The sequence below is a fragment of the Hemicordylus capensis genome, chromosome 1 (genome assembly GCF_027244095.1).
Source record: "Hemicordylus capensis ecotype Gifberg chromosome 1, rHemCap1.1.pri, whole genome shotgun sequence".
Classification (NCBI taxonomy): Eukaryota; Metazoa; Chordata; class Lepidosauria; order Squamata; family Cordylidae; genus Hemicordylus; species Hemicordylus capensis.
In genome coordinates this window covers 140,503,972-140,521,958 of record NC_069657.1, presented here as the reverse complement: position 1 = coordinate 140,521,958, position 17,987 = coordinate 140,503,972, and the positions used below count along the sequence as shown (strand labels likewise).

The following is a 17,987-nucleotide window of genomic DNA, read 5'->3' as shown; positions in this document are numbered from 1 at the left end:
GGGAAGTGATGGTGCCTGGGTGTGTGGCAGGGCTCCAAGCAGGGCAGTTGTAATGCTGTGAATGTTTGCTTCAAGATGGAGATACTATTTCAAAATAAATGCCAAATTTTTGTTGGTGTGCTTGCAGTTATCACTAATGCTGGTTCATTGTGTCTTGCTCCTCTGCTCAGGGAGAAGAAACCTCCTGAAAAGGGATACAGTTTTATTTTTATCAATGTGTTTTCAGTGTTGATAAAGGGAAAAATAGAGCTGTCTTTGGAGCACTTGACCCAGTTTTGAATCCCTAGACGAGCCAAGCGATGTTTCTTTTCAAGAGGAAACAAACCACAGCATGACGCTGAATGCCAGGCATGTGTGGTGTGGGGCAGAGTGGGGTGTCTGGAGCAGCTAAGCGGCTTCTCATCAGATTATTTTTAAAAATTGATTTTATTCTTAGCTCTATAGGAGCCCTGTTTGTCCTGAAGTAGTGTCAGCAGTGCGACATCCAGTCCCCATATAATGGGTGGGTCTTAGCCTTATGGTGGGGCAGTGAGGATGGTTTTGCTGTGGAAAATAATCATTTATTTTTAAAAAATGAGAGTAGATGTGCACTCTAGAACAGAGAATACGTAATTTCCACAGGATTCAACAATCATTTAAAAAGCAAAAAGGCTGGTGAGACATTGCTATAGGGGAAAGGGCTCTGAAAAGCAACTGCATAGCTCTTTTTCAGCTGTATGGTATCTTGTTATAATCATGTTATTATGATTGATCCCTTCATATATCTGTGTATGTGTTTTAGGGGCACCACGAAGGCAAAATGGATAGGTTTCAGCTTATTAAATGCACATCTTTGTGAAGAAATGTGGGAGATGTGTGTGACACATAAGGACAGCAACATTTTCTAAGATGAACAAAAAGGCAATTACATTTTCTTATGCAATTTATTTAAGTACTGTAATGACTTGATTAGCAAGCCAGAGGTTGCCAGTTCAAATCCCTGCTGGTATGTTTCCCAGACTATGGGAAACATCTATATTGGGCAGCAGCGATATAGGAAGATGCTGAAAGGCATAATCTCATACTGTGCAGGAGATGGCAATGGTAAACCCTTCCTGTACTCTACCAAAGACAACCACAGGGCTCTGTGGTTACCAGGAGTTGACACCGAATTGTCAGCACACTTTACCTTTAAATTACTGCATAATTGTTGCCTATTGCCTAGCATCATTCTTGAGCCAAGAACAAAACAAAGCCTACAACCCAGCAAAATTTTTCAAAACAGTTGAGAAACAAAGGTTTTTAAATAACAGTGACAAAACAGTAGCCAAGGTGGTTTAAAGTGTCCATGGGACAATCCACTATGAGAGAAAGACTACAATATGAGAGCGCAATAATAATGCCCAAGCATCATTCCGCCAGACCCAGAACAAACGTGTAATTAACTCCCTTTACTTCCCACCACAAACAGTTTTGCCTTCTGCAAAATCAGAGAGTTGATTTGGCTTCTATAGGTCTCTTGGTTCAAGTTCCTTATGTTTCTGGCTGCCTGATTGTAGTCAGGCACAGCAATGTGGTGTGTGCGAGTGTGCGCGTGCGAGCATTACATACAAATAACAAATGCCCTTTAGTGGTTATTCCCTGTCCCTGGGATCTAATATCAATTCTTCTATGCCAGGTCTGCACAACATTCTTCTATGCCAGGCCTGCACAACATAAGGTCCAAGGATTTGGCCCACAGGGATCGTTTTGTCTTCCACAGCAGTAAGGAAAGTCCTGCTGCAACAGCAGGAGCCATGAAGAGCACTAGGCTTGACCTGTGACAAGCAGCAGCAGCAGCTCAATACATTTGTCCAATTGAGACCAGGGACCGGGTCTCATGATCAGTGAGACCCAGTTTTAACCGGTGAGCGGGAAGAGCAGGCTAAGTCCGCTTTCCCCACTCACGAGCGGGCAGGGAGCCCTGGGCGGCCGGATCGGCCGCCCACATGATGGCCGGCTCCATGACGGAACCGGTGGGGGGTGGGGGGAGCGGGGGCCACGTGGCCCCCGCAAGCCCTAGTATGCCCTGCACAAACGCTCAGAGCATACTGGGGAGACCCCCGGAGCCGGGAGGTGGCTTTTCGCCTCCCGGCCGGGGGTCTACTCATGAGTAGGTGTGGCACGAAGGCGCGCTGCAGCTACTCACGATTGCAAAAAGCAGGTTTGCAGGTTCTTGCGGTCACCAAAAACTGGGCTAGCCTCTGCTAGCCCGATTTTTGCTGATCGTGGAAGTACCCCCAGATGTTCCTCACCCACCTTGCTGGTCCTGCCCCTGTGCCAAAGCCCACTAACACCATCCCTCTTTCCCTTCACTCCCCCCCGACTCCAACCCTCTGCTCCCTTGCTTCCATTAATTTTTAGCCTACTTTCCAGTAGACTTATGAGATCACCCAGCATTCTGTGTGTGTGTGTCTGCCCATGTGTCCGTGTGTGTGTGTGCCCCCCGCCCCGATCAACTTTGCAATGCCTGGACCAATATGAACCAAATCGGGTACAGTTGTAGGGACACATAGAGACACCTCAATGGCGTCATTTGTGATGATGCCATCTGCCCCAATCCAAGATGGCAGACACATAAACTTTTGAGGCACAAGTGGGCTAACTTGTAAATTGCTTAACCAATTTGAACTAAATTTGGTACAGCTGTAGGGACACATAGGGATGCCCTAATGGCATGGTGTGTGATGATGTCATCCACTCCAGTTCAAGATGGTGGCCACGTGAACATCTGAGGTGCAAGTGGGCTAATTTGTGGATTGTCTAACCAAATCTGAAACAAATTAGTTACCATTGCAGTGAGTGACACACAGGGACACCTTAATGGTGTATTTTGTGATGATGTCATCCACCCCAATGCGTAAACTTTTGAGACGCAAGTGGGCTAACTTGTGAACTGCTTAACCAATTTGAACCAAATTTGGTACAGCTGTAGGGACACCTCAGTGGCATAGTTCGTGATGATGTCATCCACCCTGATTCAAGATGGTAGACATGTAAACTTTTGAGGTACAAGTGGGCTAACTTGTAACCCACTTAACCGATTTGAACCAAATTTGGTACAGCTGTAGGGACACATAGGGACACCTCAATGGCATAGTTTGTGATGATGTCATCCACTCCAATCCAAGTTGGTGGTCATGTGAATGTCTGAGGTGAAGGCTGGTTAATTTGTGGTCTGTCTCACCCTTGTGAACCAAATTGGATACAGTTGCAGTGGGTGACACACAGGGACACCTCAGTGGTGTAGTTTGTGATGATGTCATCCACACTGATTCAAGATGGTGGACATGTGAACGTTTGAGGTGCAAGTGCACTAATTTGAAAACTGTCTAACTGATTTGAATCAAATTTGGTACAGTTGTAGTGTACACATAGGGACAACTCAAGTGCATAATTTGTGATGATATCATCCATCCCAATTCAAGATAGCAGATGTATGAACATTTGAGGTGCAAGAGATCTAACGTGGGCCTCGATTTGAACCAAATATAGTCTAGTTGTAGGGATAGTGAAAGGAAAGTAGGCTGATTAGTTCTTACTAGAACAACTTGTTTAATAATTAATTTTAGTAAAATTAATGTGCTGAAAGTGGACCTTGGCCCCTGTACACAAAGTCATGGTTGTTTCCAGCCCACCAGGACATTTGAGTTCTGTAACCCTGTTCTATGCATTCTGGAGATCAAAGTCATTTACTTATATAGGTTTGGGTGCCTATAAATCATAGCAGCAGCACTGACTCTCACTGTCACTTAGATCTCAATGTCCCTTATGATGGTGATGCCTTTTCCTCCCTTCTGCTAGCAGTTGGCTGCCACACACCCTGTTTGCTCCTCCAGCCTATGCATAGGAAATACCAGCAGGATTCAGGAACTCTGAGGTTTGACAGACAGCGTCACATAGTAACATGCTACTCCCTGTCTCTTTTGCTTCAAATACTAGAGTTTTCTGTACAAGTGCTCTCTCTTGCTTACTCGCCCCCTCTTTCTCTGGTCTGGCAGCTCCTGTTTCTTCTGTTCTAACACTGCTTCTGATTGGCTTCAGTGTGTCTCATAAGATCCTATAAGATTGGGATATTCCATATAAGTATAAGAAAAACCTTTGCACAAGCATCCGCAAGGATTACCTACATATATTAGGCTCAGACTTTTTCTTCATGGTAATGGACCAGTTCCACTGCCTCCTGGGGCTGGGTAAAATGTTCTTCCCACCCACCCCCAGTCATGGTTGGGCCCTTGTTACAGGAAATCTGAGTGGATACTCTGGGACTTTGTTGGGAGAGGGACTGTGGGGGACTGTGTTCATTCTTGATAGGATTGATGATTGTGGGTGCTGGAGCTGGTTAGGACACAAGAGGGACATTGAGCAGACTGGTGAAAAACAAGCCTGTCAATGGCTCCTAGTCTTTATAGCTATGTATATGCTACCTCCAAGTTCAGAGGCTGTATGCCTCTGGATACCAGTAGTAGAGAAGCAATGGCAGGAGAGGGGCATGCCTTTACCTCCTGCTTTTGGGTTTCCAAAAGGCATTTGGTGGGCTACTGTGGAAAACAGGATGCTGGATCAAACAGGCCCTGGCCTGATCCAGCAGGGCTGTTCTTCTGTGGTGCAAGCTCAGAAGAGCTTTGGTGGAGGTAATGCAGCCTGATCAGGTAAGCGAGGTTAAGGTAGCATTACTAATGAATACCCATTTTTCGGGGTCCCATTGGGGACCCCTGCAACCCACCTGACTCCTGGAGAGGAGCTGAGCCTTCCACCGCATGCACTGTGCCCCAGCCAGGAACCATGGCTGGCCTGGACAATGCCTCCGCCGGCCACAAGGAGACTGACTGGCCCCCATGGCTGGATGGCTTTTTGCCTTCTGGGGAAGGTGAGATCTCACAAGATGAGACTTCTGCCTCGCGGGATTCTGTACTGAACTCTCGTGAGCCTTCGGGGTCTTGTGGGAGTCCCGGCAAGATCATGAGATCTTGTGAAACTACCCGTGAGGTTTCATGGGCATATATAGGCAGCCAGGCCCATGATGTGGCTGGACCTGGCCTGTCTCGCTTAGGCAAGTTGTGCGGCCCAAACAATGGACATCACACCATTAAGTGAGATGTAATGAGCAAAAACAGGAGAAAGCCCAGATTATTACCATTCATCCCACAACTTCCTGTTATTTTCAAAATGTGTACTGTATTGTTCACCTTGGGCGACTGCACGTGTGTGGAAAAGGAACTCCTGCAGGATGAAGCAAAGTCAGGATTTGGGGTGGCGGGGGGCGGGGGGAGAGCCCCACATTGTTTTTAAATGGCCCAAAGGGAGGGGCGGGACTCCAAGTTGCATGTGTGCAATTGGAGGAGTCTGAGGACAAGCAATGGCAGTCAAGGGCAGAAGGCAGGCTCATGCAAAAGGAACATGGGTGGTAGTGAAAGAAGGATTACCATGTGTGTATATAATAAAAATAAACCTTCAAATTATGGGAAATTTGAAAAGAGAAAGCAATGTTAATGAAAGCTGAAAAAAGCTGAAATCAATTTATTTTTTAAATAGTAAAAAAGGCTAGTAGAAGGACATAAATGACAAGAAGGAAAGGGAGATACAAGATACACAAACCACTATTTCCCCACACAGAACTCCACTCATATGTAGATTATTTTGAAAGCATTCCTTCACGCAGCACAAACATTCCCACAAAAACATTCTAACAAGCTAAAAAACAAAAGCTGAACCAACCATGAGGAACCCTCACTCAGCAAGAGCCTCTCACAGGCTGCAACATCTTTATTTGCTTGTAGGACTCCCCAGCAGCAAACTCTCACTCCAACAGGAAACCAGGATAATCTGCTCCACAGGAGAACTTGGGCTCCCCCTTTTGCTTCCTATCATAACCCCTATGCTTTTCTTTGCACCTCTAAACATAAACAGACAACAGTGTTGTGTTAACCACTAGGGCTGCTCTCATGATCAGCATTAGGGTAGGAGAAGCCTCCTATCTTAATTTGGGAGCCATGCATGCTCCCGATTGGCCATTCTTCAAGCAAGGTAGGAGGAGGGGGAAATGCTCATCTGCGAGCTGGGTATGGAGGCGGGCATCAGTGATGAGCCCAGAGTTTGTACCCAGCTCCAGAGTGAGAGTGGAAGCAAATCACTCCCCGCACCTCCCGCTTTTATACCCGACTCACAGACAATCACTCCCCTCTCCTCGCATCTTGCTTGTAAAATTCTCACAATGGCCAATCAGGAACATTCATGGCTCCCAAATGCTGATAGTGAGAACAGCCCTACTACCTATCCTGAGTTTTTTCCCTTCATCTATACCCCAAACACCTCTACTTCCACCTCTTGCAGTTAGAGTGATCAATATTGCTATTCCTGGGGATTTCCCACCCAGCCCTCGCAATATTATTTCCATTTTTTTCCACAACAGCAAGCTATGAAAATCTCTAGGACTGCTTTCAATAGTCACCCAGAGAAATGTGCTGATTCCTGAAGACTCAAGGCCAGTCCTAGAAGGCTGGTAACTCTACTCGCAGTGCCTTTCATAGTTTACCTGTGTTTCCGTACACGGGAGTGGGGGGATCATTTTTTCAAAGTTGCTACAACCTATAGCTTACATTAAAATAATAATAAAAAAGCATCTCAGTAAATTCAGAGTGATTCGTGATTGTTGTTCCCTCAGGTGTAAACCAACTGTCATGAGGAACACCACCATTTTTAAAAGCACTTGGGTTATTATTATAATAGCTGTCTCTCTTCTGCTCTCTGCTTATTTTTCCTTAAACTGCACAGCTACTGAAATCAGTTCTGGACAGCCTTTGATAGTTCTGGGGGCTTGAGAGTGTGCTCAACCTGTGCCATGTGGTGCCAGTAACAACCCTTCCTGATGACTTTCCACATTTCAAATGCAAGAGACATCAGGCTTTTTAGAGAGGGTTTTGTAGCATGTGTAGAGGGGCGATTCCAAGGAACACCCCTCACATATGATTAAAGGATGTGTTGAGATCACATCAGCATGACCTGCAGTGATGATGGGGTGGATGTGTTCATCGTGTGTAGCAGATGAGCTGTTCATTTGAACCAGTCACAACATTAGAGGCACAACATTAACCCCCCCCCCCGTCTCTGTAGCATCACATCATGTGCTCCAGCTACTTTTTGAGAACGTAAAAGATGTCAAGAATTCCAGATATGACCAAACATTAGTTTTGGCCCTAAATGCAGTGGATTGTTGGGAAAGATGGTTGGGAAAATAGCATAAGAATGTTTTTCATTTTTATTCAACTTTTGAAGAGACAGGAAGTCCCACCTATAATAAATCTGGCATAGTCCTAGCTAATAGCCACCTTTCCCCCTTCCTTTCACTGAGGGAAAATGTAGGACTTGTAAGCATATAATTCTCTCAGTCCAAATGGTTTCTCTAACAAGCAGGAAATAATACATGTTTCACAGCAGCAATGTTCAAGTGGCTATTCATGTTACGATTAGCTAATTGTTGCAGTAACTGGCTTTGTGACATAGCATTTGTCTGAAGAGGTTTTCCTACCCCAACTTTACATCAACCAAATCTATCCTGCAAAGGGCATTAATATCACGATCACTGCTTAACATTTAAATCATGTCAGTAGTGCCAAAAGAACAAGCTCATGATTAGTTTTTGATTCCACATGCCCGACTAGCTTCATTTCCCACAATAATGGGTACATTCCTAACAATGAGCTGCCTCTCCCCCCCGCCCCCCGTCCTCGACCAGTAAAAGTAATAGAGGCTGCTATTACTGAAGAGGTATTTGTGAACTGATATATAGTTTTACACATTTCTTCAGGAAAATATCTCAGAGAAGGTGAAACTTGACAGGATTGTGGTAAATCTGTGTGTTTTAAACTCAGACCTTCCCCAGTCATATAAGTTGTGTGTGTGTTGGGGAATCCAATTTAAGAACTAAAAAGCATACAAAGAAGAGGGTCGCCGAACCTCCTCCTTGTCCACGGCACACTTACAGCCTCCTGCCAAGCGCCTTTTTCTCATCCAGGTTCACTTCTGGTATAAGAGCCTGGCTGAGGGAGGACGGAAACTAAGACATAGAGGCGATTCTCACAAGCAGCCCAATCCGGGCTAGGGCAGCCCAGTCTGTGTTGGGCTGCTCATGTGGAGTGCCAGGATTGCTACTGATTGCTTCTGCCTCTGCTAGCCCAACATTTAAGCCCAGTCCTTAATTGGGGTTAGAGGGCCTGAGCACCCCCTCAATCCCAGGCCCAGGGTCATATGTATGCTCCAGTTGCACACAGCCCGAGCATACACAGAGCATACACATTGAAGGGAAATCCCTCAATACACTGTGCTGCCCTTTCAGTGCATCTTGGGATTCTTGGAGGCCAGGACTCATTTTCCTGGCCTTCAGTGATCCGCATGGCTCAGAGCAGCACAGATCATGTGGGTCTTGATCCATGCACCAAAGAGCAGCAGGATGATCATCTGGGGGGATGGTAAGTTCAACCCTGCCTTTCTCCCACCCACCTACCCACCCCGCCCGCCCAACCAACGGTAGTGAGAATGACCTTATAGAAAATGCAGCGATGAGCTGCAGGTGAGGGCATGGTTCAGCACTTCACATCCATGTGTCCCTTTTGCTCTTAGAATTGAAAAAAAATCCATCCAGTGATTTCTATGGCCCCCATTAGCACGTAACGGAAAACTGGAGTTGAAGGGGCCAGAGGTTGCCAAACTTGTATGTCAGAATGCATGGAATTCGGATCCTGCATGGAGAGCGATTCGAGGTTTTGCTCTCCAAATTCCAATCTGAACCCTCAAGTGTGCTGTCAAGTCGATTTCGACTCCTGGCGACCACAGAGCCCTGTGGTTGTCTTTGGTAGAATACAGGAGGGGTTTACCATTGCCTCCTCTGTGCAGTGTGAGATGATACCTTTCAGCATCTTCCTATATTGCTGCTGCCTGATATAGTACCAGTGGGGATTTGAACCGGCAACCTTCTGCTTGTTAGTTAAGCATTTCCACGCTGTGCCACTTAAGGAGTGGTCTCTCTACTCCTATCCGAGGTTAATAGCCATCTGCAGTAAGTCCAAATGTGGAACTGCAGGCTGGGCTGTCTGAAACTGGAGCTGAGGGAGGAAGATCGTCCCTCTCTCCAGCTGTGATTGGCTGTGCTGGCTGTCCTTCAAGCTAGAAGGAAGCCTGCACAGTCAGTTTCCCCTCCTCTCTGCATTCTCCCTGACATCAGAGAGCCTCCTCTACATTATGTCCGAATGCAAACTGGGTGGGGAGTAAAACCGTGAGTCCAAGTGACCTGCGGTTTCACATTTCACATTACATGCAGTTTCACATTACTTTGTTGTTGAGCACATCTGGGTGTGAACATATAGCTCTGTCCCCAAAGTCTCCAAATTAATAAAAAAAGATTGATTTACCTCCAAAGTAGATGTGGAAGATTTATATTTCCTCTAAGAAGAAAATATGTAAACACTTCTCTGTTATATTAATGGTAAATAATTGGGTTCAAGCATTCATGGTGTGCACTGTAGTGTTATAAATAGCCACAATATACTACGGGAACATTAAAACAGCCTATTTGAAAACTCTAACAAACATGAAATTAGGGCTGAGGACAAATTTCCATTTAGAGAAGCAATCGTAGAAAACTTATGTTAACTTATGTTAACAAGATACATAGTAGGCCCTTCTGCATGCAATGCTGGGACCCTGATCAGCTGCCTTGGTTGCCTGGACATTAGGGAAACCACGTCTTTCCCCTAAAGAATAATGTATCCATTGACTCTGAAGCAGACTAGGAAGGGAGACAAACTGAAGAGGAACTTCAAAGTGACCTGATGTCATGGTCAAAACCTTAGGTCATGAACATCGGAGAGACAGTTGCCTGCCCATTACACAAGCTTTTCAACTACTTTAAAGGAGATATCCTGAGTTATTGTATATGTTGGGAAGGAAGAGGGAAGATAATGGCTAGAAAGACACAGGTCATTCCTGTGAGCTAAAAGGCAAGTGTGTCAGATTAGCCTCTCTGTTGCTCAGCGAGATGGCAAATGGAGCGAGTGGATGCATGGGCTGCTTCACTGGGCTATATCTGGTTCAAAATTTATTTTGACCACAACTGTGGACATGAACCAAGGATTTTGAAATCACAGAAAGATCCAGGTCCCAATTAATTGTGTAAGATTCTGGCTTTGCATTGCTACAATTTTCCTTGCCATTCTGCCTAAGTAGCAGCAAATTGGAATCCCCCCCATGTCCCAGTCTTGCAAATAGCTGTATGCAAATATGGGTCTGAACTCCTCATTCCTTTGATTCCTTTGATTCCTTTGATTGCTGCTGCTTTCCTTCCTTCACTGGGATTGAAATGGCTTTTATGTTCTATAGGCTTTTATTTTTATGTTGGGATAAAATAAATGCCAAGGGCTAGGGATGGATCTATTTCAGGGGGAACCAACATTGAGCGTTCAAAGAACCTGGGCTGCTGCCCCCAGGGGCTGTGCCTTGCGGCCCCCATGCCTGACATCAGATGCGGGAGGCGGGGCTAGAGGGGCCACAGCGGTGGCTAAACACGAGCCACCACCAGCCTCCCTCCGCCACTGATCTGTTTAGAAGAAAAGTGAATGCCTGCTGTGGATAAAGGTTGAACTCAGTCTGGAGTGACTTGGGTTAACATTCCTGCTCAGCAATGAAGTTTATTGAGACAGCCAAACATACTTTACAGGATTGTTGTGTGCTGCCCTGAGCATCATGGGAAAAGGTCTCTGTAGTGAACAGCCCCTCCTTTCCCCTGGGGAGTGAACCAGAGGTGAAACCTGTTCTGACTGGCAGGCGGTGACCTCTAGGGATCAGCCACTCATCACCCGGTGGGTGGGATCTTGAGGGCCATGCGGCGGGAAGAGTTCAGTTGGAGCTAGGCTGGGCTGGGCAACAGGTCATTGGCTGGGCAAATGGCTGCAACAAAGAGGACTGCAATCCTGGGAAGTGATGACTGCTGGGGCTTGCATTCTCTACCATGGATTTGGTGAGTTCAAGAAGGAAGCCAGGGCTTCGACTTCAGGGAAAGGTTTAGCCTAGGGAACAATTTGTTAGTCAGTTTGCGTTAGATTTTTGCTTTCCTTCTGTGTGCCTTGCATATCCTTGCAACTGTTTTATTGTGTTTTATATGTAATGTAACAAGCTAAGAAACAATAGCCTGTGCCCATCTATCCAGCTAGGGCGATGCAAAGGTCCTTGCAAGCTTTTAAGGGTGCTTTTGTAGCTTCCTACATCTATGTACTTTGCAACTGGGTAACCACGATTTTTAAAGTGTGCCGCCCCAATATCATCTGAGGATGCTTTTTCAAGTATTATTGCAGCTACTGATTGTTCCTTTTAACTGTAACTAAAAGCTGAGAAAGCCTCAGACTGAAACAGTCTGTAGTATTTTGAATAAAGTTTCTCTCTCTCCGTTTGTTCTTTGCATTTTACATGCCTCTGAATGGATTTTTTAACTCGGGAAAGGGGATTTTACTCTGGTGCAACACACATCTCAATTCTGATTTCTCAGCAACTCTATCAAATTTTCTCACTACGTGTAAGCTGTATGTGGAGGGTTTTTGTACTTTTCCAATAATAAGAGAAGGAGACTTTCCCTGGACATTCACCCAAATCCAGGGTGTGTGTCAAAGCCTTGATAAGTGGGTGTGGTGGCAGCATATTATCTACCAGGAAAGTTTTGGGGAGTAGTCTTTGTGGGTGGAAGCATAGAGAGGGGACGATTCAGCATTTTACTTCTCCTCACGTGTGCTTGCCCTAAGACAAAGGCTCACTTAAATCCACTACAGTCTCAATTCAATTCAGATAAGTAGGCCACATTACAGCACTCGTGCAGAAGTCCAATTTTTAAACACACACACAAAGAACATGTGACTCCTAAACTTAATGGCTGGGAGAACTACAGGCTACACTGGGATACTGCTGTTTCTCCCCACCCCCAATCCCATCCCCACCTTTTTGATTAAAAACAAATTGTTAGACATGCACTCCCAGTTCCTGGCTGTTTAAACAGTGTTTCATTGAAATGTTATGTACATGAAAACTAAAATGCTAATAAGAAATGAACTATGGCAAATAAAATTAAAAGGGTGATGAAATGGTGAGGCATTAAAAAGGTCACACGAATGCATGAGCCTGGGGTGGAACAACTCTGTCACTTGTTGCCATTCATGTCACAGGATGGAGATTTCAACATTTAATTAAAAGGCTAGGTAAGTGCTCTTATGGTCAAGAAGGGGGATGATCAATCGTAAAGCTTTACAACACAAAAAATCAAGCTAAAGAGAAGTCACAATAGCCCAGTCCAGACATTATGCTGTATGAATGCACAGATGTCTGTACACTCTTACATGTATTTGTGTGAATGACTGTACCTGTGTTCATGTTAAAAGTGAACCTGGATACAGGTCTTTCAAATGCATGGTACAGAGAGAAAGTGTGCTTCTGTACCTGCGATCAACATAACATGTGGTGACTATACCTGTGTACAGATCTGTACCTGTATACACTACACTCTGTACGAGTGTTGAACATAACGTGTGAATGGGCTGGATATGTGGCAGACATGGGATGAGGTAGATTTGTTTCATGTGGCTGACTGTGCCACAGGGGAATATCCCACCATATTCCAAACAGTATTTTCAGTAGCAAAAAATGCACTCACTGGGAAGAGAATAACATTTCCTTGGTTTGAGTGCTTGGCAAATTAAAATGTAATAAATGATGTTTGGTATCAGAATTTCCATCATGCTTTCCATTCCAAAACAGAACACTCAAAGCAGCTTATGTCAATTAAAACACACACCCCCTCACCACCCCTCCATACAATGCAGTTAAAAAAACCATAATCAAACACGCATCATAAAGACAACGTTGAAGGTTGACACCTGGACTGCCTGCACAACAAATAGTAATGTTTGGGTAGCTATTGTCTTCAAAATTAAATTGCCTGGGGTGGGGGGAACCTACCAGTCACAGCATCAGGGTGCTCTCCAAGGGCATAGAAGATCCTGATCCAGTGTCTTTCATACAGGTCTCAGATCAGGATTATTTATTATATTAAATAGGAGCATCTTAATTACAGCCCTGCTACAATATAGCTGGATGGTCTCTGTGAATAAGTTGTCCCATTTGCTTTTCCCATACTGGGCTGATTAAAATTCACCACCTATTCCCATAGCAGTGATGAGCAGACACTTTCCCAGTTGTGGAGAAATTTAAAAAACTAGGAGACTGTCATACCTAGATGTCAAAGTGACTGGGCAATCTACAGCACAGCTGATTTCATTTGTGGGATTATCAAGACAGGAGAAGAGTGTTTGTGTCTATGGACCAGTATGAATGGAGGAGGAGTAAAAAGAGTGACATAGGGGTCAGAATGATATAGGAAATCTCAAAGTACTGTTCAATATAAAAGACAGGCAAGATTTATTTATGTATTTATTTATCATATTTCTATACCGCCTGATATAAACATCTCTAGGATTAAAGGACATTAATATGTCCTTTAATCCAGCATTCTGTAGACTGTGCAGAAGCTGACCTGTGCCAGTCCCATTTGCAAGATGTGTGTGTCTGTGTCTGTGTCTGTGCTTGGAAGTACTCTGATATCCCTGGGAAAGTGTCTATGCCAGCATGGTCTGGGTAATCAAATCATCATGCCTCAGAGCACAAGCTGATGCTTACATTGGCCATAAAATAATCTCCCTGCCCCAATAAAACCAGGTGTGTTATTCTGAGGAAATTTTGCCTTTCTCTGAAGCGTCTGGCACCAGGATTTCAGTCTTTCTTTCCCCAATGGCTTGTTGTAGATTAGAAAATTAAAGGAAAGAGATAGTCCACAGCCACCTCTTTCTTCCATGTCATATGGAAATTACTTACTTTCCCCCGCTATGGAGACCAGAACTTTATCTCCACTTTCATATAGAAAAACTCACTTACTTCCCCCCCCATGGAGACCAGAACTTTATCTCCACTTTCATATAGATAGAGAGAAATAATCTACTCTCCTAAAAAGGGGGGGAGGGAGAGAAGGGAAGGGAAGAGAGGAAATAGTCTTGGGTTCTGGATCTCCATGGTGGGTAAAATAGCAGCTTGGGAAGGCTTGAGTTGAAAAAGGACTGGGGATGAAAGCATCAAGTAGCCTCTTGATGAGCTGAAAAAGGACTGGGGATGAAAGCAGAGGCAGAGCTATAATTGAGCGAAAGGGTTCAAAGAACACGGCCCCCCAGCTCCTGAGGGCCCTCCAGCTGCACCCCTCCCTATTTTCTTCATTATCTCCCTCACTCGGGGGGGGGGGGCACCAGAGAGAGGGATGAACACGGGCCCCCTCTTCCCTAGCTACGCCCCTGGATGAAAGCATCAAGTAGCTTCTCTCTGCATAGCCTAGCTCCATGCAGAGTCACAGTGTTTCCAGGCTGATTTGGAGTTGTGAAAGGATGGAAACCCCACCCGACTCTGTGTAATATGTGGCTAGAGACGTGTGACAGCTTTGGTTTTGTTAGTGGCCCACATGTTGTACAGCAATATAAGGGCAGAAGAAGCACTCTGCCCATGTAGAGAGCCTGGAGAGTAGCTGTGGCGAGGTCTTGTTCCATAGCCCAGTTCATGTGAGGAGGGATTAGGAAGTGATTTTCACTTCTTTCCCATGCAGCAAAGACTTGTTCTGCAGCCCAGCATGCATGGAAGAGGGCTGGGAAGCAATGTTTGCTTCTCTCTCCTTCCTGCAAGTGTCTTTTTTGCTTTCAGAAATATGTCGTTGAGGGTCATGCAGCCCTCAGTGATATATCATGGAATCAAAAAGGACTTTTGGAGGGAGGAGTGAGAAGCAACAATAGTTTCTCCACTTTTCTTCACACATACTGGGCAGTGGAATGAGCTCTGCAGCAATTCTCCAGCCTCTCTGCAAGGGTGGAACCCTTCTTCCACCCTCCGACTGCTGTGCAATATGTCGACGAGTGGAATTCACAAAACAAACACACTGAAGAAGGGTAGCTCCCTTAGTACAAGCAAGGTACATTATGCGAGGGTGTTCTTTGTCTTTAGGTACATTTTCAGGATGGAGGGGTGGAAGCTTCCAAATGATTTTTAGGTTTGTAATTTCCTCACACCGGAAGTACCATCATTCTGTTCCATACTTTTGCACACTATCTTTTAGGACCAGCAATTATACACTTTTCTTTGCTACCCACCTGTTTTTCCCCTTTCTGTTCCTGTCCTTTTTTCAGTCCTTCATGTGTTCGGTTTAGTCTCTCCCTATGTAACTCCTGATCCTTTAATTATTGTTGTTGGAACAGAACTGCAGCACCACTTTAATTGCTGGTGTTATGCCCCAAGCATTTAGCAGGGACTAGGGGGCACCATATAAACACTGTTATTATTATCAACCAACATTGTAATTAAACTCCTGCCTGACTCCCCCTCCATCTTCCACCACTAGAAGCATGCTCCTCTGCAGCCTATTCTACAATCTGTTCTAGCCAAGGGGGCTCTGAAGCCTCCATGCTTTTAAGCAGCTGGTTTCCTCAGGAAAAATTCGCTTCCCACCTGTTCTCTATCTTCCGTTTCAGTTGAACCGATTGTGTGTCATTATGACTTACCAATTTGCGCTGACACCACTGGCAGATCCCACACAGGACTATGGTAACACTAAGGCTGATGGTGATGATGGCTGAGACCAGAAGGACATCACGGGATGGTGCCCCTGAGAAGAAAAATAAAATAGATTAGCCACACTGGAATAGCTTCTCAGCTATACCCTACCCTGGAAAACAAGCTTACCTGAGGCTACTTGAGCCTCCCTGTTTTCTTTGTCTCCTGCCTACCAGCAGCCCCTGTGAAAGGAAACAGGATGAGGCTCCTGGAAGTAGGGATGTGCAGAACCAGTTCAATCATGAACCGTTCTGCTGCAAACCAGGCTTATTCAAGCAGTTCGATAGTGAACCACTTCAAACTGGTTTGAGCTGGTATGTCCAACTGACCAGCCTAGCCGTTCAGTTTGACCGAACTGGATCACGGACCCACGGTTCAGTCTGAATTTGGGCCAAACTGCAGCAAGTAGTCCATTCACACCCCTAGCTGGAAGGCTGGTTAGCACTCCCTTGGCTATGCTATGTACTTGCTTGCTGAAGGTCTTGATTGCCTTGTCTGGCTCGGTTTCCCCCCTCCTATGAACATACAGAGCTGCTTTATACTGAATCAGTCCATCTAACTCTGTGAGGCTATTCACACGCACATGGAAAATCGAGCTAAGGGAGCCCAGCTCAGTTTTGCACGTGTGCATGAACTGCCGGGATTGAGCCAACCCTGCGGCACCATGGCAGCAAACCTGCCTAAGTAGCCTCCCTTCAAAATGAAGTTAGGAAAGTGGGTGCTCTCCTAACCCCATTATTTTAATCGTCTGGCAGCTGTGGCTGTTTGCAGCTGCGGCTGCCAGACTGCGGGGAGCCAGGGGGGAATCCCCATGATGCACCACACACTCACACATTGCATTATGGTATTTCTGGGGGCTAGGATGATACATCCTGCCCCCTGACCCTCCTCACTGCCTGGGTGTACGGAGAATGTCTGTGCCCAGCACAGGAGGAGTGGTCATCTACAGAGAAGGTAAGTGTAACCCGCATTCCCCGCAGCCTGCTCTGGAGCCCTTCACACCAGTTGTGAGAAAGGACTCTATATTAACTACAGTGCCTGGCAGTAGTTCTCCAGAGTTTCAGGTGCAGGGTTTTTTTTGCTGCCCCACAATGACCAGGCTCAAACTATCATACTTCAGACACATTATGCGAAGACCCAGCTGCCTTGAGAAGTCCATAATGCTGGGGAAAGTTGAAGGAAAGAGAAGAAGAGGACGACCAGCAGCAAGGTGGATGGACCCGATTACGACAACAATGAATGCACCACGGAGTCCAAGTTGAAGACAGATCATCCTGGAGAGAATCTATCTATGTGGTCGCTAAGAGTTGACACTGACTTGATGGCACTTAATCAATCAATCAATCAATCAATCAATCAACTTGTAGATATTTGGGATTGAACCTAGAATCTTCCACATACAAAATATGTGCTCTACCCCTGAGCTATGGCCCCTCCCCAATGTGGTCTATCTACTTCTTTCCTACTTGTATGCCTTGGCTTTCCCTCTGACCTAGTTATACCATCCATGTTCTGGTTTGCTCCATGACAACTAATGAGCTGCTAATATACACTGGAAAAGAAGTAAGGGTCCCAGTTCTTCAGCACAAATTTACCCAATCACCAAATGTTCTACCGTAAACCAACTTTGGTCTGCATAGCAATACTGTGGCTACCATGAAGGATGTGCACAAAATCAGTTTTGTCAGCTTGTGATGTTCTCTTTAAAAAGCTTGTCGTATACAGGCCCGGTCCAGTTTTGTGCACTGTTGAGCTGGACCCGGTCCGAACCAAGCCAGCTCAAAAGGGCTCAGAGCTCTATTGGAAAAGGGGAATCTGTTGAGGATGGCTCTCCCCATCCTTGCTGGCCTCCCCTAGGGGAGGCAGGGCTGGTTTGGGCCCGGTTCTGGCCTCTGCACAGGCGTGGAGATCACTAAAATGGCTTCCACACATGCGCTGAGGCCATTTGCATGACCACGCAATTTGTGTGACCTCTACACCAGCACAGAGGCCAGAACCTGGCCTGAGCCAGCCTTGCCTACCTGGGGGAGGCCGCTGCTGCCGCTTCCATGGCAGCTGCTGCCAGCCCTGTCCCCCTTTTGCTGGTAAAGGGGAACCTTCACCTGATTACCTTTTACCAGTAGAGTTCCAAACTGGCTTGGTTCGAACCGGGCCCAGTCTGGTTCAACCCTGAACCCGTCATACTGGGCCCGGTTTGAATTGAGCCAACTTGCACATCCCTAGCTACCATGTCAAGGGAAAGTTGTGAAAAATCAGAAATCTTGGCAATTCACAAATACAGGCCAGATCTCAGG

At 45.8% G+C, this 17,987-nt stretch overlaps 1 protein-coding gene across 7 annotated transcripts in view; it reads right to left on the bottom strand.

Moving 5' to 3' along the window:
- SYT7 (synaptotagmin 7) overlaps positions 1-17,987 on the bottom strand; it is a 347,105-nt gene that overhangs the window by 140,808 nt on the left and 188,310 nt on the right. For all 7 annotated transcript variants that reach the window (XM_053283961.1, XM_053283963.1, XM_053283959.1 and 4 more), the window contains one exon: positions 15,642-15,745. In XM_053283961.1, coding sequence (XP_053139936.1) covers positions 15,642-15,745 — 104 coding nt within the window. The remainder of the gene's footprint in view (positions 1-15,641; positions 15,746-17,987) is intronic.